The 26,562-nt window shown below is 51.8% G+C and overlaps 1 protein-coding gene across 7 annotated transcripts in view; it reads right to left on the bottom strand.

Annotated features, from left to right (window-relative positions):
• The window catches only part of OTOF (otoferlin), an 89,922-nt gene that overhangs the window by 55,230 nt on the left and 8,130 nt on the right, over window positions 1–26,562 (bottom strand). Inside the window, exons 3-10 of one of the 7 annotated variants that reach the window (XM_088162614.1) lie at window positions 25,431–25,519; window positions 17,911–18,010; window positions 12,679–12,890; window positions 9,122–9,208; window positions 3,887–3,922; window positions 3,297–3,317; window positions 2,463–2,510; window positions 60–89 (exon numbers count right to left, since the gene is read on the bottom strand). In XM_088162614.1, the coding sequence (XP_088018740.1) occupies window positions 60–89; window positions 2,463–2,510; window positions 3,297–3,317; window positions 3,887–3,922; window positions 9,122–9,208; window positions 12,679–12,890; window positions 17,911–18,010; window positions 25,431–25,519 (623 nt within the window). The remainder of the gene's footprint in view (window positions 1–59; window positions 90–2,462; window positions 2,511–3,296; window positions 3,318–3,886; window positions 3,923–9,121; window positions 9,209–12,678; window positions 12,891–17,910; window positions 18,011–25,430; window positions 25,520–26,562) is intronic. The other 6 variants (XM_088162615.1, XM_088162616.1, XM_088162618.1 and 3 more) reach the window with 6 other exon arrangements.

The raw sequence follows: 26,562 nt of genomic DNA, 5'->3' as shown, positions 1-26,562 counted from the left end.
CAGCTGGGAAAAGTGGGAATGAAGAGGAGGAGGAAGAGGAGCAGGGAGATCAAACCTACTTGTGCTCCTTGGTCTTCTCCTTGCCTTTGCTGGAGCCGGTGGTGGAATATCGAGGGAATAAAAGGCAAACAAACTTTCAGCGCGCTGAGGAATCGGGGAATCATGGAATGCTTTGGCTGGGAAGGGACTTTTAAGATCCCTAATCCCACTTTCCACTGTCCCAGGCTGCTCCCAGCCCCAGTGTCCAACCTAGCCTTGGGCACTCCCAGGGATCCAGGGGAAGTCACAGCAAATCTGGGAATTCCACCCCAGCCCCTCCCCACCCTCACGGCCAGGAATTCCTTCCCAATATCCCATCCAAACCTCCTCTCTTTCACAGCTTAAATTTTAGGTGGGAAACATCCCTGCTCGGCTCAGGATACCCCAGCTCCCAGCACTGGAGCTGGAATCGAGGGACATTCCCTGGATTTGTATTTTGGGGCCGTTAGTGCAGCACATGCAGGATTCCCGGATTCCATTCCCGGGTTTGGGAAGCTCCTAGGCAGGGGATGAGGCTTCTCCTTTCTGGAGAGAGCAATAGTTTGGGGGTTTTTTTTGTCTTTATGGTTTTAACTTCCTTTATCCCAACCCATATTCCCCCTCCAGAGTGGCCCGAGCTGCAGGGAATGGGCTGGATCCGGAATTCCTCATCCCTGCCCCGACCCCACATAGGAAACACCGATCCTTCCCTTCCCTTTTCCCTCTGAGATCCTGCTCTGCTCCCTGGCTTCTGTTTTCCTTCTCTCCCACATTTCCCTCTGCAGGTTCTGCCTCCCTGTTTTCCTCCCCGGATCCTTCTTCCCTGTTTTCCACTCGGATCCTGCTTCTCTCCATTTTCCTCTCTTTTTTCCACCCTGGTCCTGCTTCCTTCTTTTCCTCTCTGTTTCCCTCCGTATTTTCCTCTCGGCTCCTGCTTCCCATTTTTTTTCCCCCTATTTTTTCTCCCCGTTTTCCTCTCCCGTCCTTTTCCCTGTTTTCCTCCCTACTTCTCTCCCTCTCCCCCGTTAATCGCTTTCATTGTCCTGCAGCAATTAGGGAGGAGACAGCAATTAAGCAGCTCGGGAAGTAATTAAGAAGGCTGGAGTTAATTACAGCGGCTCCTCCGCCGGGCTGGGGACAAGGGACTGATTTCAGAGCCTGAAATTCCAGCTCCATGCGCCCGAGCTGCTGGAAAACCACTCGGGAAAAAAATTAAATAACGAAGTGTTGGTGGATGGGTTTTGTGAGAATTCCAAAAGAGCTGCAGCATAAAATGGGACACGGGTGGAAAACTGGGAAGAGCAGCAGGGGCAGGGATCAGCCTGCTCTGATCCAGACATTCCTGCTTTCCCCCTGTCCCGAATCCTACTATGGGAGCAGAGCGGGAAAAAAATGATAAAAATGATAAAAATGATTCCCCGGCCAGCTGAGCTCCTCCTGGGAACACCAAACCCCAGCTCGGCATTGGAAAAGCTGCCAGGAGAGGAATTAAATCATTCCACGCCTCCTCCCGGAGCTCAGGGAGCTGGTCCAGGACACACCGGAGATGGATTGGCCGGGATTCAAGGCGGGATCCCTGTGGGATCACATCCCTCTGATCTCACTGGGTGGGATCCTTCCCTCCCCCAGCCCGGCTGGAAATCTCCTTCCCTTCCTGGTCTAAAATGTCCTGAGTGGACAGAGGGGCTGGAATGTTCCCTGGGGTCAGGATGGGATCCATCCCTGGGTGGGCAGAGGGTCTGGAATTGTCCCATCCCTGGGTCTGGAATTGTCCCACCCCTGGGATCCATCCCTGGATGGGAAGAGGTGATGGAATATTCCCTGGAGTCATGATGGGATCCATCCCGGGGTGGGCAGAGGGTCGGGAATGTCCCATCCCTGGGTGGGAAGAGAGTCTGGGATGTCCCATCCCTGGGATCCATCCCTGGAAGTGCAGATCCTGTGTCCTTTCCCTCTTCCTGCAGGGAAAGCACGGCCTGGATGAGGGATGAAGGAACACAGCACATTCCAAGAGCTTTTCCTCTGTTTCCTTCCTCCTACTCCAAGTGTTTCCTGCACCTCTCCCCATTCCTGATTCCTGCATCTGCTCCATTCCTGGCACTTGGATCAGGGTTTCCTGGTGGGTGACTTCACTTCCTGAGGGATCCAGGATCCTTTTCCAAGGGCCTGATGGAGCCCAATTCCTCTTTCTCCCTCCTTCCCTTTTCCCTGAGCCCTTCCAGTCCAACTCTCCCTGCCAAAAGTGACCACGGACAGTCCCAGTCTGGGCTCGGGGGGCCTGGAATGGGCACAGCTGGAGAAATCCCATTTTATCCCTCAAACAACTCAGTTTGGAGCATTCCCCTTGGGAAAATGGCCTCAGGCTCCTGCTGTTCCCAGGGGATTCTGCTGCCAGGGCTGGAGCCCAGAGCTGGAGGGAATCAGGGATCAGGGAATTGGGGTACCTGAAGGGCAGCACCAGGTGTTTTTTCTCTTTCCCTTTGGCCTTGGCTCTGCAATCCAAAGGAGCGATTCCATGAGCTGTGATCCAGGGATGGACTCTCGTCCTCCACCTTCTCCCCCTCAAACTCATCCACATGCAGGGAGCAATCCAATGAAACCGAGCTGGGAGTGTCCCAGAGGGAGAGATCCCTGTGCCAGGGCTGCCCAAGGATCCCAGGGAATGGGGAACAGAGGTGGGACAGCACTGATAGGGATGGATGGGGGGGATGGATCCGTGGATGGATGAGGGATGATGGATCCATGGATAGAGGGATGGATGATGGATGAGGGATGGATGGATGGATGGATGGATGGATGGATGGATGGATGGATGGATGGATGGATCTCTGGATGGATGGAGGGATCCATGGGTCTGTGGATGGAGGATCCATGTATCCATGGATGGATGAGGGATGGATCTATGGATCCATGAATGAATGGATGAATGGATGGATCCATAGATGGAGGGATGGAGGGACCCATGGATCCATAGATGGAGGGATGATGGATCCATGTATCCATGGATGGATGGAAGGATGGATCCATGGATGGATGATGGATAGAAGGAAGGATGGATCCATGGATTGCTTGGAATACAAACATGACTCTGGGAGCCCCTTCAGGAGTCCCTGACTGGAAGGAGATTTGTCCTTGCTGGGATTAGGATGGACAGAGGGAATCCCAGGGATGGATGATCCCAGAAAATGCCTTTCCCTGGATCCAAACCCCATGCAGGGACTGCTCCCATCCATGCACACACCATTCCCAAAGGGAAGCAGGGACACCACGTCCTGTACCTGGGATCTTCTGGGTCTTCACTGTTGGGAGGAGACGGAGCCAGGAGGAGGAACGTGAGGAATTAATGAACATTCCCAATGGGACACAGCCACCCCCAGCCCACGGGAGCAGGACAGGGCGAGGGGCTGATCCTCAAATCCCAGGAATGGTTTGGGTGGGAAGGACCTTAAGGATCATCCCATTCCAATCCCAGCACCTTCCACTGTCCCAGGGTGCTCCAGCCTGGTCTGGGACATTCCCAGGGATCCAGGGGCAGCCACAGCTTCTCTGGGAATTCCATCCCAGCCCCTCCCCACCCTCCCAGCCAGGAATTCCTTCCTGATATCCCATCCATCCCTGCCCTCTGGCAGTGGGAAGCCATTCCCTGTGTCCTGGCACTGCAATTCCTGGTATCACCATGTGGGATACAGGGGGACAGGACGAGGCTGACCTGTATCCCAAATCCCAGGTTTATGCCAGGATCAGCACCTCTCTGTAGGATGTGGGTGCCTGGGATGGGCTGGGATGGGAGCAATCCCCCAAAACTCTCAAAATCCCAGATCCCCTCCAAAAAAATCTGGGATCCCTCCCCACCAGGATATTTTGGTACCTTGCCACTGCCTTGTATCCATCGTTAAACTTAATCCTGGATGAGGCACCGGAGAGAAAGAGAGGGAAAAAAAAACTCCATCAAATCCCAAAGTCAGAATTCCTGAGGGAGCAGGGACATCCCTTCCCAGGAGGATGGGGCCGTGTCCAAGCTCCAGGTGCTCCAGGGAGGGAATTCCAGCTGTGCCTCCAGCCCAGGGTGTTCCACTCCCCTTATTCCCGGGAAAAACCCATCTGGAGGCTGGATCTGAGCTTCCAGCAAGAGGAACAGGAGCTGCCTCCAGCACTTCCAGAATTATCCATCGCTCCTGCTCCATCCGGGAATCTCCTCCACTGGAATTGGCTGGGGGCAATTCACATTCCCAGAATCCAGGAAAAATCTCCAGGTTCCGGAAGCTCTGCCCTGGGACTCACAGCAGAATCTGCTCCATTGGTTTGAACCTTTTCCTGATTTTCAGGATCCTCGGGATGCATTTTTTTTTTCCCCCAAGGAATTTAATGGCACATCAAATGATTAACGTAATTTAATTAAATTTAATGGAGGAGTTGGGAAAAAAAATACGGAAAACCTTGACTGGGATTTTTTTTCCCAGGATGGAAAAGGATCCCAAACTTCCTGTTCATCCTGGTGGTGGCACTGTGACATCCCAATGATCCGTGCCCAAATGCCACACGGATTTGGGGATTTGGGACCCTCCTTATCTATTTGTACGTGGATAAATTACCCACTATCCCAAATTCCAGCCATTCCCAGCACTGACCCACGTCCCCAAGTGCCACATCCCTATGGGAATGGGAATGCCCTGGGGCAGCCTGTGGGGATTTTCATCCCCAGTTCTGCCATTCCTGGCACGGATCCCAACTTTGGAGCAGGTGCCAGAGGGAAAATTAGCGACAGGCACTCGGACAAGGCTCGGATCCACCGGGACACGGAAGAAAAGCTTCCATCAATAATTCACCGGGAGCAGATTCCTTTCGGCTCCGAGCTCTGTCCTCGCCATGAATATTTCAAGGACAGCCCCTATCGGATGGAGCTTCCCGGGATCTCGGTTTTCCAGGGGGCTGGGAGTTGGACTCAGCCAGGTTTTGGCAATTCCTGAACTGCCTCTGGAAGTGCCCACCCCTCTTGGCTTTTCCCGGGAATCTAAGGGGGAATAAATCGTGGGATCGTAGAATCCTGGAATGGTTGGGGTGGGAGAGGGGATTTAAAGCTCATCCCATTCCATGGGCAGGGACAACTCCCGTTATCCCAGGTTCTCCAGCCTGGTCTTGGACACTCCCAGGGATCCAGGGGCAGCCACAAATTCCCTGGGAATTCCATCCCAGCCCCTCCCCACCCTCACAGGGAAGATTTCCTTCCCAGTATTGAATTTTTCCTGCTCTTTCCTGTTTTCCTCATTGGAACACAAGTCCAGCTTTCTGAAGGATCCTGTCCTGGTTCCAATGTCCTCCCATCTCCTGGGATTTTTTTTTTTAATCCAGACTGGATTTTTTAGCTCTTTATTTCCCTATTCTAGATCCTTTCCTGCCATTTTTTTTTTCATGGATGCGTCTGGTTAAAGTTCCCAGTGGATCAAGGAGCCAAAGCCATTCCAGGGACCTGGCACGTGGGAAGGTCCCACCTCCCATTCCTGGCTCCTTCATCCCTGGATTCTGTGCAGGATGAGCAGATTCCGAACTTGGGATCCCCGGGGAAACCACAAAAATGGAATTTAACAGATCCAAGCCTTGATGTGTTTTTTCCTGGATTCAAGGATTTTTCTTTGGAAAGCGAAACTTTGGAGGGGGGCGGATCTGCTGTGGGAATTTACCTGGAATGCTGATCTTCCTCTGCTTCGTCTCCAAGGCTTGGGAATTTACAGGGAGAGAGGAAAAATTCCAGTTGTGATGTGAGGATAAAGGGCTCTTCCGTTGTTTTATAAGCCAGGAAAAACTTGGGAACACTCTGGCACAGCAAAGCACTCCATGCATGGCTGGAATCCCAGGATACCCCCAGGCCACTTCCCGTTGTGTCCACAGGATCCAGGTTTGTCCCAGACTGGATTTTGGGGGATACTTGACCAATATTCCACCTTTTCCAAGTGATTCCCTCCTGCCTCACCTCCTTTTCCCACTCCTTCCTTTTCTTTGGGATGGATTTGCTCAAATCCCAAAGGAAAAGTGGGAATGGGCGGGTGCTGTACCCTGTGCCAGGATTCCTGGAAGGAGGAAAGGGAAATTCCCAGCCCTTGGAAACCTTTGGAAAGCCCTGCCATCATCCCAGTGATGGAAAACCCTTCCCATCCCTTGGAAAGCTGCAGGATTTCTTCGTGGGGGGGGTTCCTGTTCACACAGAAATTCCCCAATTTTGGGAAATTCCCAAGCAGAGACATCCACGTGGATCTGGGGACGCGGGAGGGTGGCAAATTCCCAGAGAATTTCCTGGGAAAGGAGGGGATGAAGGTGAAGAATTCCCTGTGTCAGACCAAGGGATCAGCCTGGATCCAGCCAAGGAAGACTCCCAGGAAAAGATGGATCTGCTTCCCCTGGAATCAGCAACTCCACAGAACAATTCCCAAAATCCTTCACGTGCGTGCTCTGCTCCGTGGGAATGGGATGAGGTTTCTCCTGGATCTGCTGGATCTTCCTCTGCTTCCAGAGCTGCCAAAATCCAGGATCTCCAGGCTCAACCCTCTCTGGGATATCTGTGCCCAAATCCCAGGGGATTCTCCAGGTGGAGAAGAGGCTCCAAGCTGGGGGTGGGATGGGAGAAAGGCAGAACAGGGAAGGGAATACCTGGGATTTTGGGATTAGTCATTGGAAAAGATGGAAATGAAACCGGGTCCTTGTGTTCAGGAACAGATTTTGGATAAGGGATGGAATGTCAGGAAAAGGGAGGAGAGGGGAAGGTTTAAACTGCAAAAGGCTGGATTTGGATGGGATTTTGGGAAAGAATTCTTCCCTGGGAGGGTGGGGAAGGGCTGGGATGGAATTCCCAGAGAATCTGTGGCTGCCCCTGGATCCCTGGGAGTGTCCAAGGCCAAGCTGGACAGGATTTGGAGCAGCCTGGGACAGTGGGAAAAGCCAGGATTGGGAAGGGATGAGCTCTAAGGTCCCTTCCCAGCCAGAACATTCCATGGCTTCACAATTCCCGGTCTCCAGGGCTGTGGACTGGCCTGGCCCATGATCCCTGAGGCTTCTCCTGTGACATTCCAGGGACAGGGAGTTCCCTGCCTTGCTCATCCCATTTTTCCTTGTGTACCCCACTCCCCCTTTCCTTCCCATCCCTGCCCTCCTGCTCCCAGACCTTCCATCCATGTGTTAAACAGGGAATCCAGAGGGATCCCTGGGCTGCAGGAAGGGATGTTCAGGAGCTGAGCAGGGAATGGGATTGGGATTGGGATACAACAGGAGCCTTCCCCATCCCACTGAAATCCCTGCCAGAAATGCAGCTCTGCAAACACCAGCATTCCTCCTTTTGTTCTTCCCATCCAAATTGTTCCCAGATCTGGGATCTGTAAGTGGATGAGAAGGAAAGGTCTCCCAAAGGAGCTGGGACTTTTTTTTTTTTCCCAAAGGAATTTTAACCAAAGCCCTTCCTCGGATTCCAAAGGATGCTTCACATCCTGTGGATCCTTCCCAAAAGCTGCACTATGGAACCTCTCACTCTCTCACCTTTCTTTTCTTTTTTTTTTTCCCAACTTTTTTTTTTTTTTTTTTTTTTTGATTCCTGGTAGATTCCAGCACGTGTTTGCTACAGCCCGAGCCAGGCATTCCTTGGAGCAAAATCCTCCAGGAATTCTCAGTGAAAACAGGGATAAAACCCCATTAACACCCCCAGAGATGCTGAGATTTAGGAATTGTTTGGGATGGGGGATAAACTTTTCCCATCCCAGGGAATTTCCTGCATTTCCAGTGTTCTCTGCCTCATCCCCTTCCAGGCCTCTACTCCTGTTATCCCTAAAAACCTCGTTTAATTGGCTTTGCTTTGGGAATCTCCCTCTCCCAAATTTATCTCCACATCCTCCCTCATCCCTGACTTCCACGAGGAAGGGCTGGGGGAATTCCTGCCCCTCCCAGCCAGAATTGATCCAGGCTGACTGGGAATCCTGGGATGGATGATCCAGGCCCAGGTCCTGATATCCAACAGAATCCATGGCCCAGCCAGGGAAAAGATGGGATGGGATAATGGGATGATGGGATGGGATGGGATGGGATGGGATGGGATGGGATGGGATGGGATGGGATGGGATGGGATGGGATGGGATGGGATGGGATCCATGGGATAATGGGATCCATGGGATAATGGGATGGGATCCATGAGATGGAATGGGATCCATGAGATGGAATGGGATCCATGGGATAATGGGATCCATGGGATAATGGGATGGGATCCATGAGATGGAATGGGATCCATGAGATGGAATGGGATCCATGGGATAATGGGAGCCATGGGATAATGGGATGGGATCCATGGGATAATGGGATCCATGGGATAATGGGATCCATGGGATGATGGGATGGGATCCATGGGATAATGGGATCCATGGGATAATGGGATCCATGGGATGATGGGATGGGATCCATGGGATAATGGGATCCATGGGATAATGGGATCCATGGGATGATGGGATGGGATCCATGGGATAATGGGAGCCATGGGATAATGGGATCCATGGGATGATGGGATGGGATCCATGGGATAATGGGATCCATGGGATATTTCCCATTGGAAGGGACCTACAGGGATCAGCTGGTCCATCTCAGCCCTATCTGAGGCAGAGCCAGGGTTCAATCCCATTATTCTGAGCCCCTCCATGTCCTTCCTGCCATCCCTTATCCCACAGGAATTCAGGAGCTTTTCCCTTCCTGTGGCTGAGCTCGTCTTGGGATGATCCTTGAGATTTCCCCTGAAATTCCCTTTCTTTGGCTCCTTCCCAAACTCTTTTGTCACACCAAGAAAAGCCACAGCAAACAAACTTCCATGCACACACAGGGAGCTCATTCCCATGGGAATGGCTGATCCTGGGATTTGGGGACAGGACATGGAGACAGGAGGGCACCTCAAAGGCAAGGCAGTGTCCCAGCCAGTATCCCAATCCCCATCCAGGATCCCATTCCAAGGCTGCTTTCCTGGCTGATCCATCGCTTCTCCTCCCCACCAGCAGCCCAGGAATGGGAATCCAGGGACAATTCCTGTGGGAAATCCATGGGGAAAAGGCAAGGAGCAGCACAGCACTGAGGAGCCTCTCCCTACCTCGTGTCCAGGGATCCCTGGCTCAGGGAATCCCCCTCTCCCAGGAGCTCATCCTCGCTGTGGAAATACAGCTCGTCCTCTTCCATCCTGGTGGGAATACCGCAAACATCAGCCCTGTCCTTCCCGGGATTCAGGATTCCAAAGTCACGGAATCACTGAGTCCTTTGGGTTGGAAAAGCTCTCCGAGTCCGACCATCCCCAGCACTGCCAAGGCCACATCCACAGGGATTTGAAATCCCTCCAGGAATGGGGGCTCCACCCCTGCCCTGGGCAGCTGTGCCCGGGATGGGCAAACCTTTCCAGGAAGGAATTTTTCCCAATATCCAACCCAGGACACGGCTCTGCACATCCTGTAAATGCCACAACTCTTCCTAAAATGGGGCAGCTCCTCTGGGAATTCCAGCTCAGCCCCTCCCAACCAGGAATTCCTTCCCAAGATCCGACTCCAAGCTCTCCTTTCCCAGTGGGAAGCCATTCCCTGACTCCTGGCACTCCATCCTTGTTCCCAAATCCCAGATCTCCCGGAACTCCTTGAGGCTCGGGAAGGGGCTCCAAGTTCTCCCTGCATCCTTAATTTTCTGCTTTAATCCCATAGAGCTGCATCCCACAGGATCCAACTGATGAGAAACCGGAAAACCCATCCTGGAGCCATCCCAGCAGCATCCTCCAATTCCCTGGAATCCCCTGGAATCCCAGACTGGTTTGGGGTGGGACGTGACATTAAATCCCACCCAGTCCCACCCCTGCAATGGCAGGGACACCTCCCACTATCCCAGGCTGCTCCAAACCCCATCCAACCTTTCCTTGGACACTTCCACGAGGGATGGAGCGTCCCCACATCCCCAAATTCCAGCGGCACGGGCAGGACTCTGATATCCCATCCCACACAGCCTCACCTCCCTCTTCCAGCCGTGCCATTCCTGGCTCCCTGCCCGGCCTCCTCCTGTTTAATCCATCGGCGCATTCCCGGCTCTGCCTCGTCCCGGTTCGCTGAGCCGGGAAACGAAGCCGCGCTCCCGATTTGCTTGAAAATTCCCTGGATTCAGCCCAGTTCCCACAGTTAATGAACTGCCTCGGAGGGATGTGAGCAATTAGAGGGCTATTCCCGGTCTGGATCCGTGGGGAAAAAAGCGTTTTTCCCTTTTTTTTTTTGGCCACAATGAAGTGCTAATCCCTAATGGAATGTGGTCCAAAATGGGATAACCCTGAGGGGCAGAAATGGGATGGAAAAAGCAGCTGATTCCAAGGGCTCTGTTTGGATTCACAGCTCCAGGCTGGGATCCCTGTGGGTTTGGGGGAATATTTGCTTTTTAGAGGGATTTTCCAGCTGAAATGGTTCTGATATTCCACGACTCCATGATTTGGGAATACAAGGATCATCCTCCTTTACCCATCACCGTGGAAGTGGTTGATCCATGAGGAGCAGGCAGGGAATGTGGTGTCCCCGAGGGAGCCGTGGGTGACACCAGGACCCAGCTCTGCCTTCACCGTCCCCCTCTCCCTTTTCCAGAGCCTCCCTTCCACCTTCATCTCATTCCTTAAGAATTCCAGCAACCTCAGGGCTTTGATGTCTCCCCTCTTCCAGTTGTTCCCTTTCCCAATGGATTCGAGAGTTGGACCCATGGACAAAGCCACCCCAGACAACACAATTCCAAAAACTCTGGAAAGCTGCCTGGAAAAAACACCTTAGAATTCCACGAATTCCCTCGTGGCTGCAAATCCTGGATTTAGAGAATCCCAGAAGTTGGAAAATCCCTCCAGGATCATCGAGTCCACCCTGTCACCAGCCCAGAGCTCTGAGTGCCACATCCAGGAATTCCTTGGACACCTCCAGGGATGGAGACTCCACCACCATCCAAGAATTGTGCCCTGAGTATCCAATGGAGTCACCTGCAGCATTCCCAGTCACTGGGCTGGGATTGCAACTGATTCCAAGGAATCAAGGAATGTCAAAGATTCAAGGAATCCATGACATTTGTGTCAAGGAATGTCGGGATTCAGTCCCTGGGATTGATCCCAGGAGCTCACAGAGACACCCAAGAAAAGCTACGGATCCCTAAATGAATGGAAAACTGGAAATTTCCTTGGAAGAACTGCAGGTGTCCCACCTGCCACCGTGGGATTCCTCAGGAATTCCCAGCAGGAATCACCAGCTGTGGGATTTCACTTATCCTGGGAGTGACTGAGATCCCAACGGCTGCCCCGGAGCCACCTCAGTCCTGGGAGCACCATGGACACCTGAGATTGCACCTGGACTGAAATCCCACCAGGATTTTGGGCCTGGCCAGGAGCCAGACCCTCCATCCCCTCAGGATCTGCATGGAATGATGCTTCCTCTCTCATGTGCTACAATCCTGGAAGTTCAGCTCTCTCCAGGTGTGGTGGAGCACCAGGATCTGTTGGAGGCCACCTGGATCCCATCCTCACCTGGATCCTATCCTCACCTGGATCCTATCCTCACCTGGATCCCACCCTCACCTGGATCCCATCCTCACCTGGAGCTGTGCCAACGGATCCACCTGTGAGCCCTGACCCCCATCCAGAATTTTTATCCCTTTGAGATCTGCGTGGAATTACGTTTTTTTCCCCATGTGCTACAATCCAGGAAGTTCAGCTCTGTCCAGGTGTGGTGGAGCACCAGGATCTGTTGGAGGCCACCTGGATCCCATCCTCACCTGGAGCTGTTCCAGGGATCCTCATCTGTGAGCCCTGACCTGCATCCAGAACTTTTATCCACTTGGGATCAGGATGGAACATTTTTCCTCCACGTGCTACAATTCTGGAAGTTGATCTCTGTCCTGGATCACCAGGACCTGCTGGAGGCCACCTGGATCCCACCCTCACCTGGATCCCACCCTCACCTGGAGATGCACCATGGATCCACCAGTGAGCCCTGACCTGCATCCAGAACTTTTATCCACTTGGGATCTGCATGGAATGACATTTTCCCACCCATGTGCTACAAACCTGGAAGTTCAGCTCTGTCCTGGATCACCAGGAACTTCTGGGGCTACCTGGATCCCACCCTCACCTGGATCCCACCCTCACCTGGAGCTGTTCCACGGATCCACCTGTGAGCCCTGACCTCCATCCAGATTTTTTTATTCCCTTGGGATCTGTGTGGAATGACGTTTTCCCTCCGTGTGCTACAATCCTGAAAGTTTGGCTTTCTCCAGGTGTGGTGGAGCACCAGGATCTGCTGAAGGCCACCTGGATCCCACCCTCACCTGGAGCTGTTCCACGGATCCACCTGTGAGCCCTGACCTACATCCAGAACTTTTATCCACTTGGGATCTGCATGGAATGATATTTTTCCCCCATGTGCTACGACCCTGGAAGTTCAGCTCTGTCTGGGTGTCGTGGAGTACCAGGAACTGCTGGAGACCACCTGGATCCCACCCTCACCTGGATCCCACCCTCACCTGGATCCCACCCTCACCTGGAGCTGTTCCATGGATCCTCTGAGGGCTTGGGATGCCGCTGCCCTTTCCCAACAATCCAAGCCCTCCCGACCCTCCCCCCCCAATCCCACATCCAAGCTCTCCGTGTCCCGTTACCTCCGGAAGTTCCTCTCCGAGGATTGCTGGTTGGATTTCCCGGGAGAGGCGTCGGAGCCGTGCCGGTGGCCGGACAGGAGGCTGTCGGTCTCCAGGGAATATCTCCCATCCCCCTCCGAGTGCACGCTGGGAGTCTCCAGGAATTCCTTGTCATTCCAGGTGCCCACCGTGCCATCCAGAGCCTGGTAGCGGATCTCGATGGAGACGCTGGTCTGGGAGACAGGGAGGGGCAATCAGCGCCCGTGGAATATCCCGGGAAACCCAAAAAAAAAAAAAAAAAAATGGGAAGAGCTTCGGCTCTTGGATGTTTTAGCCTCGCTGATCCCAAAGTTTTTCCATTCCTGGACACTTGGAGAGCAGCTTTTGACCGGACAGGGATCTGACCATGGTCCTGATTCACCGGGAATTCCAGAGCATCCCAGACCCGCCGGGAGGAGGAAAAGCTCCGGAAAGCTGCAAACCCTGGGAGCAGATGGAGCCCCGTTCCCTGGTCCATCACTTTGTTGGGAATTTTACCCTGGGAATCCATGCTAATCCATGGATTTGTGGTGCTTTATTCCAGCCTGCTCCTGTCTCCAGGCACGGCAGGGAATTTTTTTAGGAATGGGCATCCCTGGGGAGTCTCGGATCTTGGTCCTGGTTTGGATCTCCCAGCCCGGGTGGGATTTGGGGACACGGAGGGACCCGGCTCTGGCTGAGTCCCGGATTCAATTCCAGCTTCTTATGGATCATGGAATCCTGGAATGGTTTGGGAAGAGGCCCTAAAACTCATCCCAATCCCATCCCACCTCCCCCTATCCCAGGCTGCTCCAAGCCCCATCCAATTTTTCCTTGGACACTCCCAGGGATCCGGGAGCATCCACGGCTTCTCTGGGAATTCCATCCCAGCCCCTCCCCTCCCTTCCAGCCAGGAATTCCTTTCCAATATCCCAATATTTAATCTCTAATCTGGACCTCCTTGGATGAACCAACTCTGAGTAAATTCCCTTTTCCATGTGGCCACTCCCAACTTACTCCAGGTCGTAGCAAATTCAGGTTAGGAGCTTTCAAATCTTTTTGTCCCTAAAATATTTCCTTTTTTTTTTTTTCTCCCTAAAATCTTTCCCTGGCTTCCAAATGGAATCAAATCCGTGGGGTTTCATCCTGCTGCCTTTGCTCCCGTGGCCAAAATCTTTCTAAAAGCTCATCTTTGGACAGAGCAAATCAGGGGGGAAAAAAAAGCCAAAAACCAATTCCCAATTCCATCTCCTTAAAAAAAAATCTCTTTTCAAAAGCTGACAGCTGCTGCCGAGATTAAAGTACAAGGAAAAAGCACTTTTCCACCTCCACTCTGCTTCCATGGAGAAATTATCTGTAATTTTGGGTTCAAAAACAATGCATTTTAGATAAAAACACACGAAGAAAAGGTTAAAAAAAAAAAAAAGGAGGAAATTTCTTACAGAAATCCCCTTTTCCCCATGTTCATGTTTAAGAGGAGGTGCAGCCTCCACAACTGCTCCAAACAAGGGGATGCTGGAAGGCTGGAAAATCCAAGATTTGGGAAGATAACAGCAATTCCAGGGGGATTCTGTGCATCCCACACGTGACAGCCAAAGGGTGACTCAGTCCCAGCTGGGAATGGAGCTCTGGGGGAAGGTTTTGATTGATTTCTGTTCTCTTTTTCTTTTTTTTTTTTTTTTTTGGGCAAAACCGAAATTTGAGTCAATCACACCTAATTTTCCCCATTGTTACCCCTACTAAGCTGTTGGAGAATGAAAAAAAAACCAAACCAAAATCAAAACAAAACCGCCCAAAAAACTCACAAAAACAGGAAAGTAGGAGGAAAAAACAGGGATCAAAGTTGAAATATTCAGATTTTCACATTTTCAGACATTTGGGGTTAAAATCTCCCTTTCCAGATGGATTTAGGAGTTTAAAAACCCTTTCAAGGAAAAATTAGGGCTATAACAAAGTAAAAGATTTGTGGGATGAGTGGGATCATCCCTTGGAAGGGCAATTAGGAGGTGTGGGCTGGAATCAGGAGAAATTCCCGTTGGAAACAATGGAATGGGAAAGAAAATGAAGAAGGAGAAACTTCCCTGCAGAGCTGGGAGAGGGGTTGATCTTTCCCTGGGGATTTTAAATCGATTTTTTAATGGATTTTTTTTTCCTTTTCCTGCTATTTGAGAAAAAAAAAATAAATTCAGAGCCAGGCTGGTTTTTCTTTTGTAGGAGACTGGACACAGCTGGAATTTTGCTCCTGGCTGTGGCGTTCCTGGAGTTTTTAATCTCCTGGCCGAGGTAATAAAGTCAGGAGGGAGGGTGGGAGCTGCCAGGAATGGATCTCGGCCAGCTCGGAAAAAGGAAAATAATTTCCAACCTTTCCTTTGGGTTCCCAGAAAGTGCCTCGGGATGGCTGGGAAAGGACCTTAAATCCCATCCCCTTCCTATCCCGACGGCTCCCACCATCCCAGGGTGGCACTGGACACTCCCAGGGATTCTCTGGGAATTCCAGCCCAGCCAGGAATTCCTTCCCAAATCTCATTTCCCAGGAAATTCCCTCCATTCCCAGCTCTCCCAGCTCTGGCATTGGATCCATCCCCATCCCGGCTCCTCTCTGGGAAGGAATTTCAGGATCCAGGGGCTTCACTGGGAATTGGGGACTCCAGGAAGGGTCTCCCTTCCCTTTTCCATTCCCTGAATTCCATAAAAATCCCTCAGGATGGATCCTGAGTGTCCTGGATCCCAGAATCCCGGAATGGTTTGGGATGGGATCCATGGACCTTCAATCCCATCCCAGGATGATCCAAATCCACCCTTGGACACTGCCAGGGATCCAGGGATTCTCTGGGAATTCCATCCCAGCCAGGAATTCCTTCCCAAGATCCCACCCCGAGCTCCCCTTTCCCACTGGAAGCCATTCCCTGGCTCCTGGCCCTCCAGCCCTTTCCCAAATCCCAGCTCTCCTGGAAACCTCTGGAAAAGGCTCCCAGCATTCCCTGCATCCTTCCCTCATCCAGCTGCACATTCCCAGCTCTCCCAGCCCTCCGTGACCTCCTCTGGACTCTGACTCTGTTTTCCCAGGCCTTTGGATTCTTTGGAGAATCCCTGAGGCAGCAAGCAGCTCCTCGCCTGGAATCCCATCATTTCCACCCCTCTGGGAAAAGCAGGATGAGAATTCCATCCCCTCATCCCGAGCCCCCATCCCGCTGGAAAATCTCCCCCTGCTCGGATCAGCAGCAGCGTTTCCCTCTCTGCGTTCCCATCTCCCGGGAGCCGTTTCCCATGGAAACGGAGTTTTGGAACTCGCTTGGAAACGCAGCTATTTCTGATCCTGCCATCCAGCCCCGGGGGTTCCATTAGAAATCAGCCTCCTCCCCCCTTTTTTCCCGGGAAGCCGCTGCCTCATCCAGCACCAAGGACAGGGGCAGAGGAGCGGAATTCCTGGAATTGGCAGGCGGGGAGAGCAGGATTCCATGAAGTGGCTTCTCCTGGGGGGGGGGGGGGGGGGGGGGGATGGAGGGAATTGGACCGATGGAAAGCAGGAATCCAGTTCTGAGGAGGGAAGGAAAATGCAAGGAGTGCAGATGTGCTTGGAAAAAACAATCCCAGCTGCTCTCTGGTTTATTGGGAAGTTGCCTGATTGAAATCGTGCTCCGAAGGAGGAAAATCCTGGATTTTTAGGATCCTGCAGTGTCACAAGGAGCACAGAGAAAAAATCAAGGGATGGAAGCTGAGCTTTCCCAAATTCCTGATGGAAAACGAATGATGATTTTGGAATGAAATAATCCAGGCATGAGGAGGGGCCTCTGAGCCTGGCCAGGGCTTGGGATGGAATCCTGGAATCCCAGACGGCTTTGGGTGGGAAGAAACCTTAAATCCCAACTCATTCCAATCCTGACACCTCCCACTGTCCCCAGGTGCTCCAGGCCCCATCCAGCCTGGGCTTGGAAACTCCCAGGGATCCAGGAATTCCTCGGGAATTCCAGCCCAGCCCCTCCCCACCCTCCCAGCCAGGAATTCCTTCCCAACATCCCATCCATCCCTGCCCTCTGGCAGGGGGTGGAACTGGATGAGCTTTAAGGTCCCTTTCAACACAAACCATTCCATGATTCCACGATTTAGGATGCTCAGAATCCATTCAGTGGGATTTTTTATGGAAGTTGGGGATGTAAGGGGGAGGAAAGGAGGAGGGAGACCCTTCCTGGAGTCCCGAGGTTCCAAGTGAAACCCCTTGTTCCCGAAATTCCTTCCAAAAGAGGAGTTGGGCTATGGATGGATCCAATGTCAGGCTCTGGATCCAGGCTGGGAGAGCTGGGAATGTGCAGCTGGATGAGGGAAGGATGCAGGGAATGCTGGGAGCCTTTTCCAGAGGTTTCCAGGAGAGCTGGGATTTGGGAAAGGGCTGGAGGGCCAGGAGCCAGGGAATGGCTTCCAGTGGGAAAGGGGAGCTCGGGGTGGGATCTTGGGAAGGAATTCCTGGCTGGGCTGGAATTCCCAGAGAATCCCTGGATCCCTGGAAAGGTTGAAGCAACCTTGGGATGGTGGAAGGTGTCAGATTGAGAAGGGATTTAAAATCCCTCCCACCCAAACCAGTCTGGAATTCCATGATTCCATCCTGGCCTCTGGCTCCCCCGTCCATGTTTGGATCAAACCGGATCCATCCCTACCTTTTCCCCAATCCCAAACTGTGGGACACATATTGAGAAAGTAAGAAAATTACAGCCTGAAAAATATTCCAGGCTGGAGCTTCTCAGCTCTGTTCCCAGCCCATGAGCTGCTCCAGCTCAAGGCCAGGGAGAATTTCTCCCAGGGTGATGATTTGGTCACAATAAAAAGGAATTAATAACAAAATCAAACCCCTGTTGTGGTGTGTGCCCAGGCCCTGGCCATGGGGTGTCTTCTCTCTGAACCAATCACCTTTTCTCTACTCTGGGAGTTGCAGCCATGCCATAAAACCAATTATTATTTCTGAATAAACTCGGCTCTTTCTTCCTGTCGTGACAGACTCCCATGTACCCGTGCACCTCATTTCTTAAAGGGTTAAACCCCCTTTCCAACACCAGACCTCCCGTACTTCTCCAATCCGGGCTCCTCTGTGCACCCCCCGGACATTCCCGGCTTCCTCCTCCCTTCCCGAGTAACGGGATGGAGGCAAGGCTGTGGATCGGGGTGGGAACACCGACATCCCCGTTCCCACAGATTCCGGGGGGGACACACACGGCTCAAGGAACACCTGGCTAGGTGACACACCTGGATGGCAGAGTTGTTGTCATCGATGAGCGTGTCCGTCACCTCCAGCTGCCCTTCCACCACCACCTTCTGCAGAACCATCCGGAACGTCCCGATGAGCCTGCGGAGCAAAGCACAGCTCTGGCTTTATCCCACATCCCAGATCCCTTTTTTTTTTTTTTTTTTTTTTTTTCCAATGAAGCAGAGATGAGATCTCTGGGCTGCTTTAGGAAGTGTGGTTTATTTCTCTTATTTCCTACATGGAGTAGTGTGGTTTATTTCTCTTATTTCCTACATAGAGTAGTGTGGTTTATTTCTTTTATTTCCTACATGGAGTACTGTGGTTTATTTCTCTTATTTCCTACATGGAGTACTGTGGTTTATTTCTTTTATTTCCTACACAGAGTACTGTGGTTTATTTCTTTTATTTCCTACACAGAGTACTGTGGTTTATTTCTTTTATTTCCTACATCGAGTACTGTGGTTTATTTCTCTTATCTCTGTGAGTTCATCTCACAGATCTTCACTGCCTGGCCCAGAAGTCACAGGACTTCTGATTACAAAATCTTTTATGTGTTTATTAGCCAATAAAACACTGCCAGCAGGAATATTTATGTTTCTAACCCAATACTAAGATATTTCAACTCATTGACTCGTACTCCAGTGTGAGCTTTCTCAGCCAATCATATTATGGCACACAAACCTACAGTGCTGCACCCTAAAACTTCTGGTTACTTTTTAAATCACCTTTGTTTTCTCTATATCTTAAAACTTGAAATGCTAAACTTTTCTCTGCATCTTAAAACTTTAAACGCTAAAATTTTCTCTACTTAACACGTCTCTGCTCTAGACTATAAATCCACACTCTTGCTTCTAGCACCTAAGTTTGGAAGTCTTCTCCAAGGTCTCAAATCAAATCCTGTGTTTAATTCTAAGCTTTGGCTTACAAGCCTAATGTTTTGAGATTTCCCTGCATTTTGGATTCCAGCAGCCAGGAAATCCCGGGAGTTTTCACCCACCAGGACCTGGTTTTCACGGGAAAAGGGCTTTGCTGTCCCAGGAGCTGTGCAGGACTCTGCTTCCCATTTTCCTTAGGAAGAGGGAGAGGTGAGATCCTGAATCAGTGGAGAGGATGGAAAAAGGAGAAGCCAAGAGAGGAGCCATTCCAAGGGAATGTTGTTGGGATAAGGAAAGGAGGAGGTTTGGGAACCGTCACCCTTGAATTCCTGGGATGAGGAATCCCAAAGTGACCTTTTCCACATGGAACATCCACGGTGACTCACACAAGGACTGAGGCCTGTCCCTCATCCATGTGCATCATGGAATCACGGGATTTGGGTGGGGATGGACCTTGGAGCTCATCCCGTTCCACCCAATTCCTTCCACAATCCCAGGTGGCTCCAAGCTCCAATGATACCATGGAATTTCTCCCAATATCCAACCTGAACCTCCCCGTGGCCATTCCCTCTCATCCTGTCCCTTGTTCCCTGGGAGCAGATCCTGATCCCTTCTGGCTCCTCCCAGGGAGTTGTGGAAAGGGAAAAGATCCCCCCTGAGCCTCCTTTTCTCCAGGCTGAGCCCCTTTCCCAGCTCCCTCAGCCTCTCCTGGGGCTCCAGCCCCTGCCCAGCTCCGTTCCCTTCCCTGGACACCTCCAGCCCCTCCAGGGCTCTCCTGTCAGGATTTCCACCTCCATCCCTCATTTTCCACATTCCAAGCACGGATCAATCCCGGCAGAGCTCTGTCTCCAAGGTGCTCTGTAGGACACAGAACAGGAAAACCTTTCCTTTGTTTACTCCATAATTCAGAAGAAATTCTGCATCCCATGGGAACGTCCTTTATCTTCTCCAAGACGAGGAAAACGCTGCTGTATCCACCTGGATTTCAGGGTTTGGAAAACAACGTCATTCCCTGTCTGCCACAGCAGCAGCAGCACGTTTGTTTGGGAAAGCATTCCTTGAGAAAAGCCTGGGTTTATCTCGTGGAATATCCTGAGTTGGGAGCATCCCACAGGGATCATCCAGGCCAATTCCAGCTATTCCTCAGGAGTGGAGCCTGCAAGGGTTCCGGATTCCTGCAGTTGTCCCTGTTTTTTTAACCTGTTTGGAATCCAAAACATTCCCAGGTTCAGTGGGGGCTTGGATCTTGGATCTTGGATCTTGGATCCAGGTGGATCCAAGGCACTTTCGGCTCCCAGGTGCTCAGTGCCCTGAGAGGGCTGAGGAAGGAACAGGAAATTCCTCCTGGAATATTCCCCCTGCTCCATCTCTGGGATCCAACAGAGGGATGTGGAGCTGCTGGAGAGAGTCCAGAGGAGACCATGGAGCTGCTCTGAGAGCTGGGAATGTTCACCTGGAGAAGGGAAGGATCTAGGGAGAGCTCAGAGCCCCTGGCAGGGCCTGGAGAGGGACTGGGGACAAGGCCTGGAGGGACAGGACACAGGGAATGGCTCCCACTGGGAAAAGAGAGCTTGGGGTGGGATCCTGGGAAGCAATTCCTGGCTGTGAGGGTGAGGAGGGGCTGGAATGGAATTCCCAGAGCAGCTGTGGCTGCCCCTGGATTCCAGTGAGTGTCCAAGGTCAGGCTGGAGGGGCTTGGATCAGCCTGGGACAGTGGGAGGTGTCAAAGTTGGAATGGGATGATCCTTAAGGTCCCTTCCCACCCAAACCATTCCATGAATCCGTGACAAAACCAGGTAATTCCGAGCCGTTCCAAGCCCTGCAGCAGAGGGCAGGGATAGAAGGAATCTTGGGAAGGAATTCCTGGCTGTGAAGGTGGTGAGTCCTGGCACAGGATCCCAGAGAAGTTCCTGTCCCCCCTCGGATCCTTCCCGAGCCGCTTCCCCCCCGGCCCCGGCAGGATCTGAGCAAGACGGAATTAAATATTCAGGACTTGTCTGTGCAGCCTCTCCATTCCAAGCGTTCCATAATTCATCAGGGCCCTGCTCCCTCCCTTCCCCGGCATTTCTGCTGATGGAAAAAAAAAAAAAAAAAAGGGAAATTTTCTGGGTCACTCGTAATTTTATCAGCCCGGAGGAGCAGCTCCGGTTTCCAACCCCAGCTCGTTCAAATCCCGGGATCAGGGAGTCCGGGGTGCTCCAAAGCCCGGGACTCATCAGGCTTTGCCCTCCTGGTGCATCCCAAATTCCAGGGATGTCTCTGACTTTGAGGGATCCCTGAGGTGATTCCAGGGACACAGTGATTGAGGTGATGGTGGATCCCATCAATCCTGCCAGGCTTTGCCAGCATTGAAGTTTTCCAAGGACAAGAATTCCACCTGTCTGTGCCAACAGCATCTTCCAGTCCAGGAAATCCCATTTTCCCTCCTCTGCTCCCTCAGCCTTTGGGTACTGATCCATGGGCCCATTCTGTTCCTGAAGCCAGGGAGAGGCTCTTTTTTGGGAATGGCATCTCCATCCCTTCATCCATCTATGGATCCATCCATCCATCCATCCATCCATGGATCAATGAATCCATCCATCCATCATCTATCCATCCATCCATCCATCCATCCATCCATCCATCCATGGATCAATGAATCCATCCATCCATCCATCCATCCATCCATCCATCCATCCATCCATCCATCTATGGATCCATCCATCTATCCTTCCATCCATCCATGGATCAATGAATCCATCCATCCATCCCTCCATCCATCCATCCATCCCTTCATCCATCTATGGATCCATCCATCCATCCCTCCATCCATCCATCCATCCCTCCATCCATCCATCCATCCATCCATCCATCCATCCATCCATCCATCCATCCATCCATCCATCCATCCATCCATCCATCATCCCTCGGAATCGACAAGACCCAAATCCTGGGACCTCCATCCCAGTTTGGTCCCCACTTCCAGACACCCCTGGAAAGGTGGGATAAGGAAAGCAGAGCCATTCCACACCTTTTGGCCCCTTTCCAGGGAATTATCCTGCTGATCCCTCACGGAAATGTCCATTCCCAGTTGGAACCTGCAGCTTTTCCATGGATGTCCAAATCCCTGCTTGGGCAATCCTGATTAATTCCAGCTCTTTCCTCCAGCAGTTCCTGCCTGGAGCTTGCTCTGGAATGAGCTTTTCTGGAATGAATTTTTCCTCTCCAGCCAAATTGCAGCTTCACCTGGAATTGTGTCACGCCTTGGAATCAGAGCTTCCAAAATCACTTCCCTCCTAATTATCCCCTTCCCTCCACTTGCAGGAGCCTGTAATTGCTCCAGGTTCATTTTCACCTGGAATACCTGGAGAAATCTGGGACACTCCAGCTGCTCCAGCTCAGCAGCCTCCAGCTGTTAGAAGTTGCTCCAGCCAAGTTTCTTCCCCCTTTTTCTTCAGGAAACTCTGGCAAAAATTCCGATTAAATGGAAATGGATTTTTCATCAAAAGGTGAGTGGAGTAGGATGATGAGTGAACCCCGGGGATGGAAATATCCTGCCAGGAAATTCAGTTTGGGATGAGATTTCCCAAACGTGGAAAAGTGGCAGTTTGGGTGCACTCAGGCTCTTGCTCCGTGTTTGAATCCAAAAAATAAAAATTCCACAAATTCTGACGTGGCCAGAGCTGAAGGGGTCACACACGAGGGATTGAGCACCGAGGATTCCAGCATGGAATCCTGGAATGGTTTGGGTGGGAAGCACCTGAAAGCTGATCCCATTCCAGCCCCGACCTTCTACAATCCCAGATTGCTCCAATCCCCATCCAACTTTTTTTTTTTTTTTGATCCTTCCAGGGATGGGGCATCTACAACTTCCCTGGGAATTCCATCCCAGCCCTTCACAGCCAGGAATTCCATCCCAAAATCCCGTGTAACTGCTCCGTGTGGGGAGGGCAGTGTGACCACAGGGAACCCTCCAGCTCCAGAGTTCATTTTTTTTCCTTTCTCCTGCTCCAGCCCCGGATAATTTTCCGAGGATGAAACGCGGATCCCTCTGGAGACACAAAGGACTTGAGCTGTGCCAGGATCTCCATGGCTGGAGAAGAACAAAAGATGGGACCAAGCTGTTTTTCCACCCCAGAGACTCCAGGGATGGATTAAATCCTCTGGAATCCGGCTCCTTGTGTCCCAGCCAGGTAACGGAGCAGCTCCTGCCTCTTCCCCATGGGATTGGTTTTCCAGGGGAAATTTTTAGAAATTTTTAGGAAAAATTCTCTGTGGCCCCTGAAAAGGTTTGGGATGTGGCTTTGGGCCTTTGGCCGGATCCCTTTGCTGCTCCAGAGGAAAAACAGAGACAAGGAGGAGATGGAACCCCCTGGAATGAAATCTCCTGGGGTTTTGTGCACATTCCTAAAGGATTGGGATCTCTGCCCGGTGTTTATCCCTGTTTGCTGCACCAGGAAAACCTGCTTGGAAAGGTTGTGCCAAAAGTTTGGGGATGATGCTCCATAGCCACTGGATCACAGCTGCCTCTTGGATTCATCCCTGGTTGTGCCTCTGCTTTTTTTCCCTGGATCTTCCCCTTTCCTGGGAGTGATTCCCATTCCCACATCCCCTCAGGAATGTCCCAAGGCAGTTTTTCCTGCTCAAATCCCCAAAAATCTAGGATCTTGAATTTCCTCCATCCATCCTCTCCCAGGGCCTGGAACCGTGGGAAAACATCCCAGGAATTTTTTGCCATCTTAGAGGGGTTCTGAAGGTGTCCCAGGGGACCAGGAGACCATGGAAAACAACTGAATTCCAGAATTCCGGTATTCCCACCCAGGCCATCCCATTTCACACCAGGATTTTCCAGGATGGGATCAGACGGATTATTTTGTGCCATGGAAATCTCCTGGTTTTTATCCAGGATGTGGAGGCCCCACAAATTTTGATCCTTCCCTCGTGTGGAGCTTTTCCATTGGGAATTTCCACCTGGGAATGACCCACGGGCAAGATGAGGCTCTGCTCCTCCTCCACCCACACCCGGATGCTTTGGATGTGTCCCAGAGAGATTCCCAGCCTGGAAATTCCCAATCCAGGAGCTGGGGACAGGATTTTTGGGATGCTGTGACCCATCTGGGGGGGATTAGGAGGTTTTTCCCTCATCCAGCCCTGCCCTTTTCCTTGGATACTCAGCACCCTGGGAACGCTCCCGGGGACCCTCCAGAGCTGGGATGAACCCACGGGGATCCAGAGGCACCTGGATGAGGCCAAACAAGGATCATATTCCCAGGAATTGGCTGCTGGCGACAGCCACAGGGACGAGGGAACAAAAGGAGCCACTCGGATGTGACTCCCTGGCCATTCTGGAGGGTCTGGATCAGGTCCTGGATCAGGTATCCCGTTTTTTTCCAGGCCTTTGATCAATGGCTTTCATCAGCCGCACGTGAATTATTCACAGAGAGCCCGGATCAGCTTTCCCGAGGCTCCCAAACCTCTTCCTCCTCTTTCCTCCTCCTCCTCCTCCTCCTCCTCCTCCTCCTCCTCCTCCTCCTCCTCCTCCTCCTCCTCCTCCTCCAGCCAATTCCGAGGATGGGCCGGAGTTCCAGCACTGCCTTGGTTTGATGGGAATTCCCACTCCAGACATTCCCGGAGGGATGTTCCCAATCCTCTCCCTCCTCTCTCTTCCTCCTCTTCCAGTTTTTCTGGCCAAGGAGGATGGGCTGGAATTCCAGACCACGGGGTTTCTTTTCCCACGTGTTGCCGGCATTCCCGGAGGGATGTTCCCAAAATTCTCCCTTCACTCCCCTCTCCTCCAACTGATTCGGAGGATGGGCCGGAGTTCCAGCACTGCCCTGTTTTAATGGAATTTCTTTTCCCATTTATTCACAGAATTCCTGGAGGAACCTCACAACCTCATCCAACTTATTCCTGAACAAAAAAAAAAAATGGGCTGGAGTTCCAGCACTGCCTTGTTTTAATGGGAATTCCTATTCCACATAATCCCAGCATTCCTGGAGGGATGTTCCCAGCACCAGCTCCTCTCTTCTCTCTTCTCCTCCCCACCCCAAGCTCCCCTTTCCCACTGGAAGCCATTCCCTGGCTCCTGGCCCTCCAGCCCTTTCCCAAATCCCAGCTCTCCTGGAAACCTCTGGAAAAGGCTCCCAGCATTCCCTGCATCCTTCTCTTTTCCAGGTGTGCCCATGGATCCATGTGGGAATGGACCTTAAATCCCATCCCATTCCAAGCCCAACACCTCCCACTATCCCAGTTGGCTCCAGCTCTTGTCCAGTCTTTCCTTGGACCCTTCCAGGGATGGAGCAGCCACAATTTCCCTGGACACAATCAATCCAACACCGTCAGGACTTAGAAAATCTGGGAAAACACATTCCGGCATCACCTTCCACCTGGATGATCCATCCAAAAAAAATTCCGATTTCCTTTAAAGCACAGGAATTTTGTGGAAACAAACGGCACAACTTGGGAAAAACTCGGTGCTGAGCACCGCAGAATTCCCGGGGTGAATTCCTCGCTCCCTGAGCCGCTCATGCAGCACCAGAAATTCCCAGGAAACTCCAACCGGTGCCTTCCTCACCCTCCCGCCTCCAAACTGAACTGGGAAGGATTCCAGGGAGGATTCCAGGAAGGAAGGATTCCAGGAAGGATTCCAGGAAGGAAGGACTCACCTGTTGGTGAAGACTTTGCTGTAGTTGAACACTTGGATCTCCAGGATCTCATTCCCGTCGATGTTGGTCGCCACCGGCCAGCGGAAAGTCTGGGAAAAGGAGGAGAGGGATGAGCAAGAAGGGTTTTGGGAAAAGGAGATGGATGAGCCAGGATCAGCTGGAAAAGGAGAGGGAAGAGCCAGGAGGGTTTTGGGAAAAGGAAAAGAGGGATGAGCCAGGATCAGTTGGGAAAAGAGAGGGAAGAGCCAGGAGGGTTTTGGGAAAAGGAAGAGAGGGATGAGCAAGAAGGGTTTTGGAAAAGAAGGAGAGGGATGAGTCAGGATCAGCTGGAAAAGGGGGAGATGGATGAGCCAGGATCAGTTGGGAAAAGGAAAGGGAAAAGCCTGGAGGGATTTGGGAAAAGGAGGAGAGGGATAAGCCAGGATCAGTTGGGAAAAGAAGGAAGTGGACGAGACAGGATCAGTTGGGAAAATGAGAGGGAAGAGCCAGGAAGGTTTTGGGAAAAGGAAGAGAGGAATGAGTCAGGATCAGCTGGAAAAGGGGGAGATGGATGAGCCAGGATCAGTTGGGAAAAGGAAGAGAGGGATGAGCCAGGATCGTTTTGGGAAAAGGAAGAGAGGGATGAGCAAGAAGGGTTTTGGAAAAGAAGGAGAGGGATGAGTCAGGATCAGCTGGAAAAGGGGGAGATGGATGAGCCAGGATCAGTTGGGAAAAGGAAAGGGAAAAGCCTGGAGGGATTTGGGAAAAGGAGGGGAGGGATAAGCCAGGATCAGTTGGGAAAAGAAGGAAGTGGACGAGACAGGATCAGACGGGAAAAGGGGAGGGAAGAGCCAGGAGGGTTTTGGGAAAAGAATGAGAGGGATGAGCAAGAAGGGTTTTGGGAAAAGGAGAGGGATGAGTCAGGATCAGCTGGAAAAGGGGGAGATGGATGAGCCAGGATCAGTTGGGAAAAGGAAGAGAGGGATGAGCCAGGAGTGTTTTGGGAAAGGGAAGAGAGGGATGAGCAAGAAGGGTTTTGGGAAAAGAAGGAGAGGAATGAGTCAGGATCAGCTGGAAAAGGAGGAGATGGATGAGCCAGGATCAGTTGGGAAAAGGAAAGGGAAAAGCCTGGAGGGATTTGGGAAAAGGAGGA

Source organism: Sturnus vulgaris, chromosome 3 (genome assembly GCF_052056855.1).
Source record: "Sturnus vulgaris isolate bStuVul1 chromosome 3, bStuVul1.hap1, whole genome shotgun sequence".
NCBI classification, from domain to species: domain Eukaryota; kingdom Metazoa; phylum Chordata; class Aves; order Passeriformes; family Sturnidae; genus Sturnus; species Sturnus vulgaris.
This window is presented reverse-complemented; position numbering and strand designations above follow the sequence as displayed.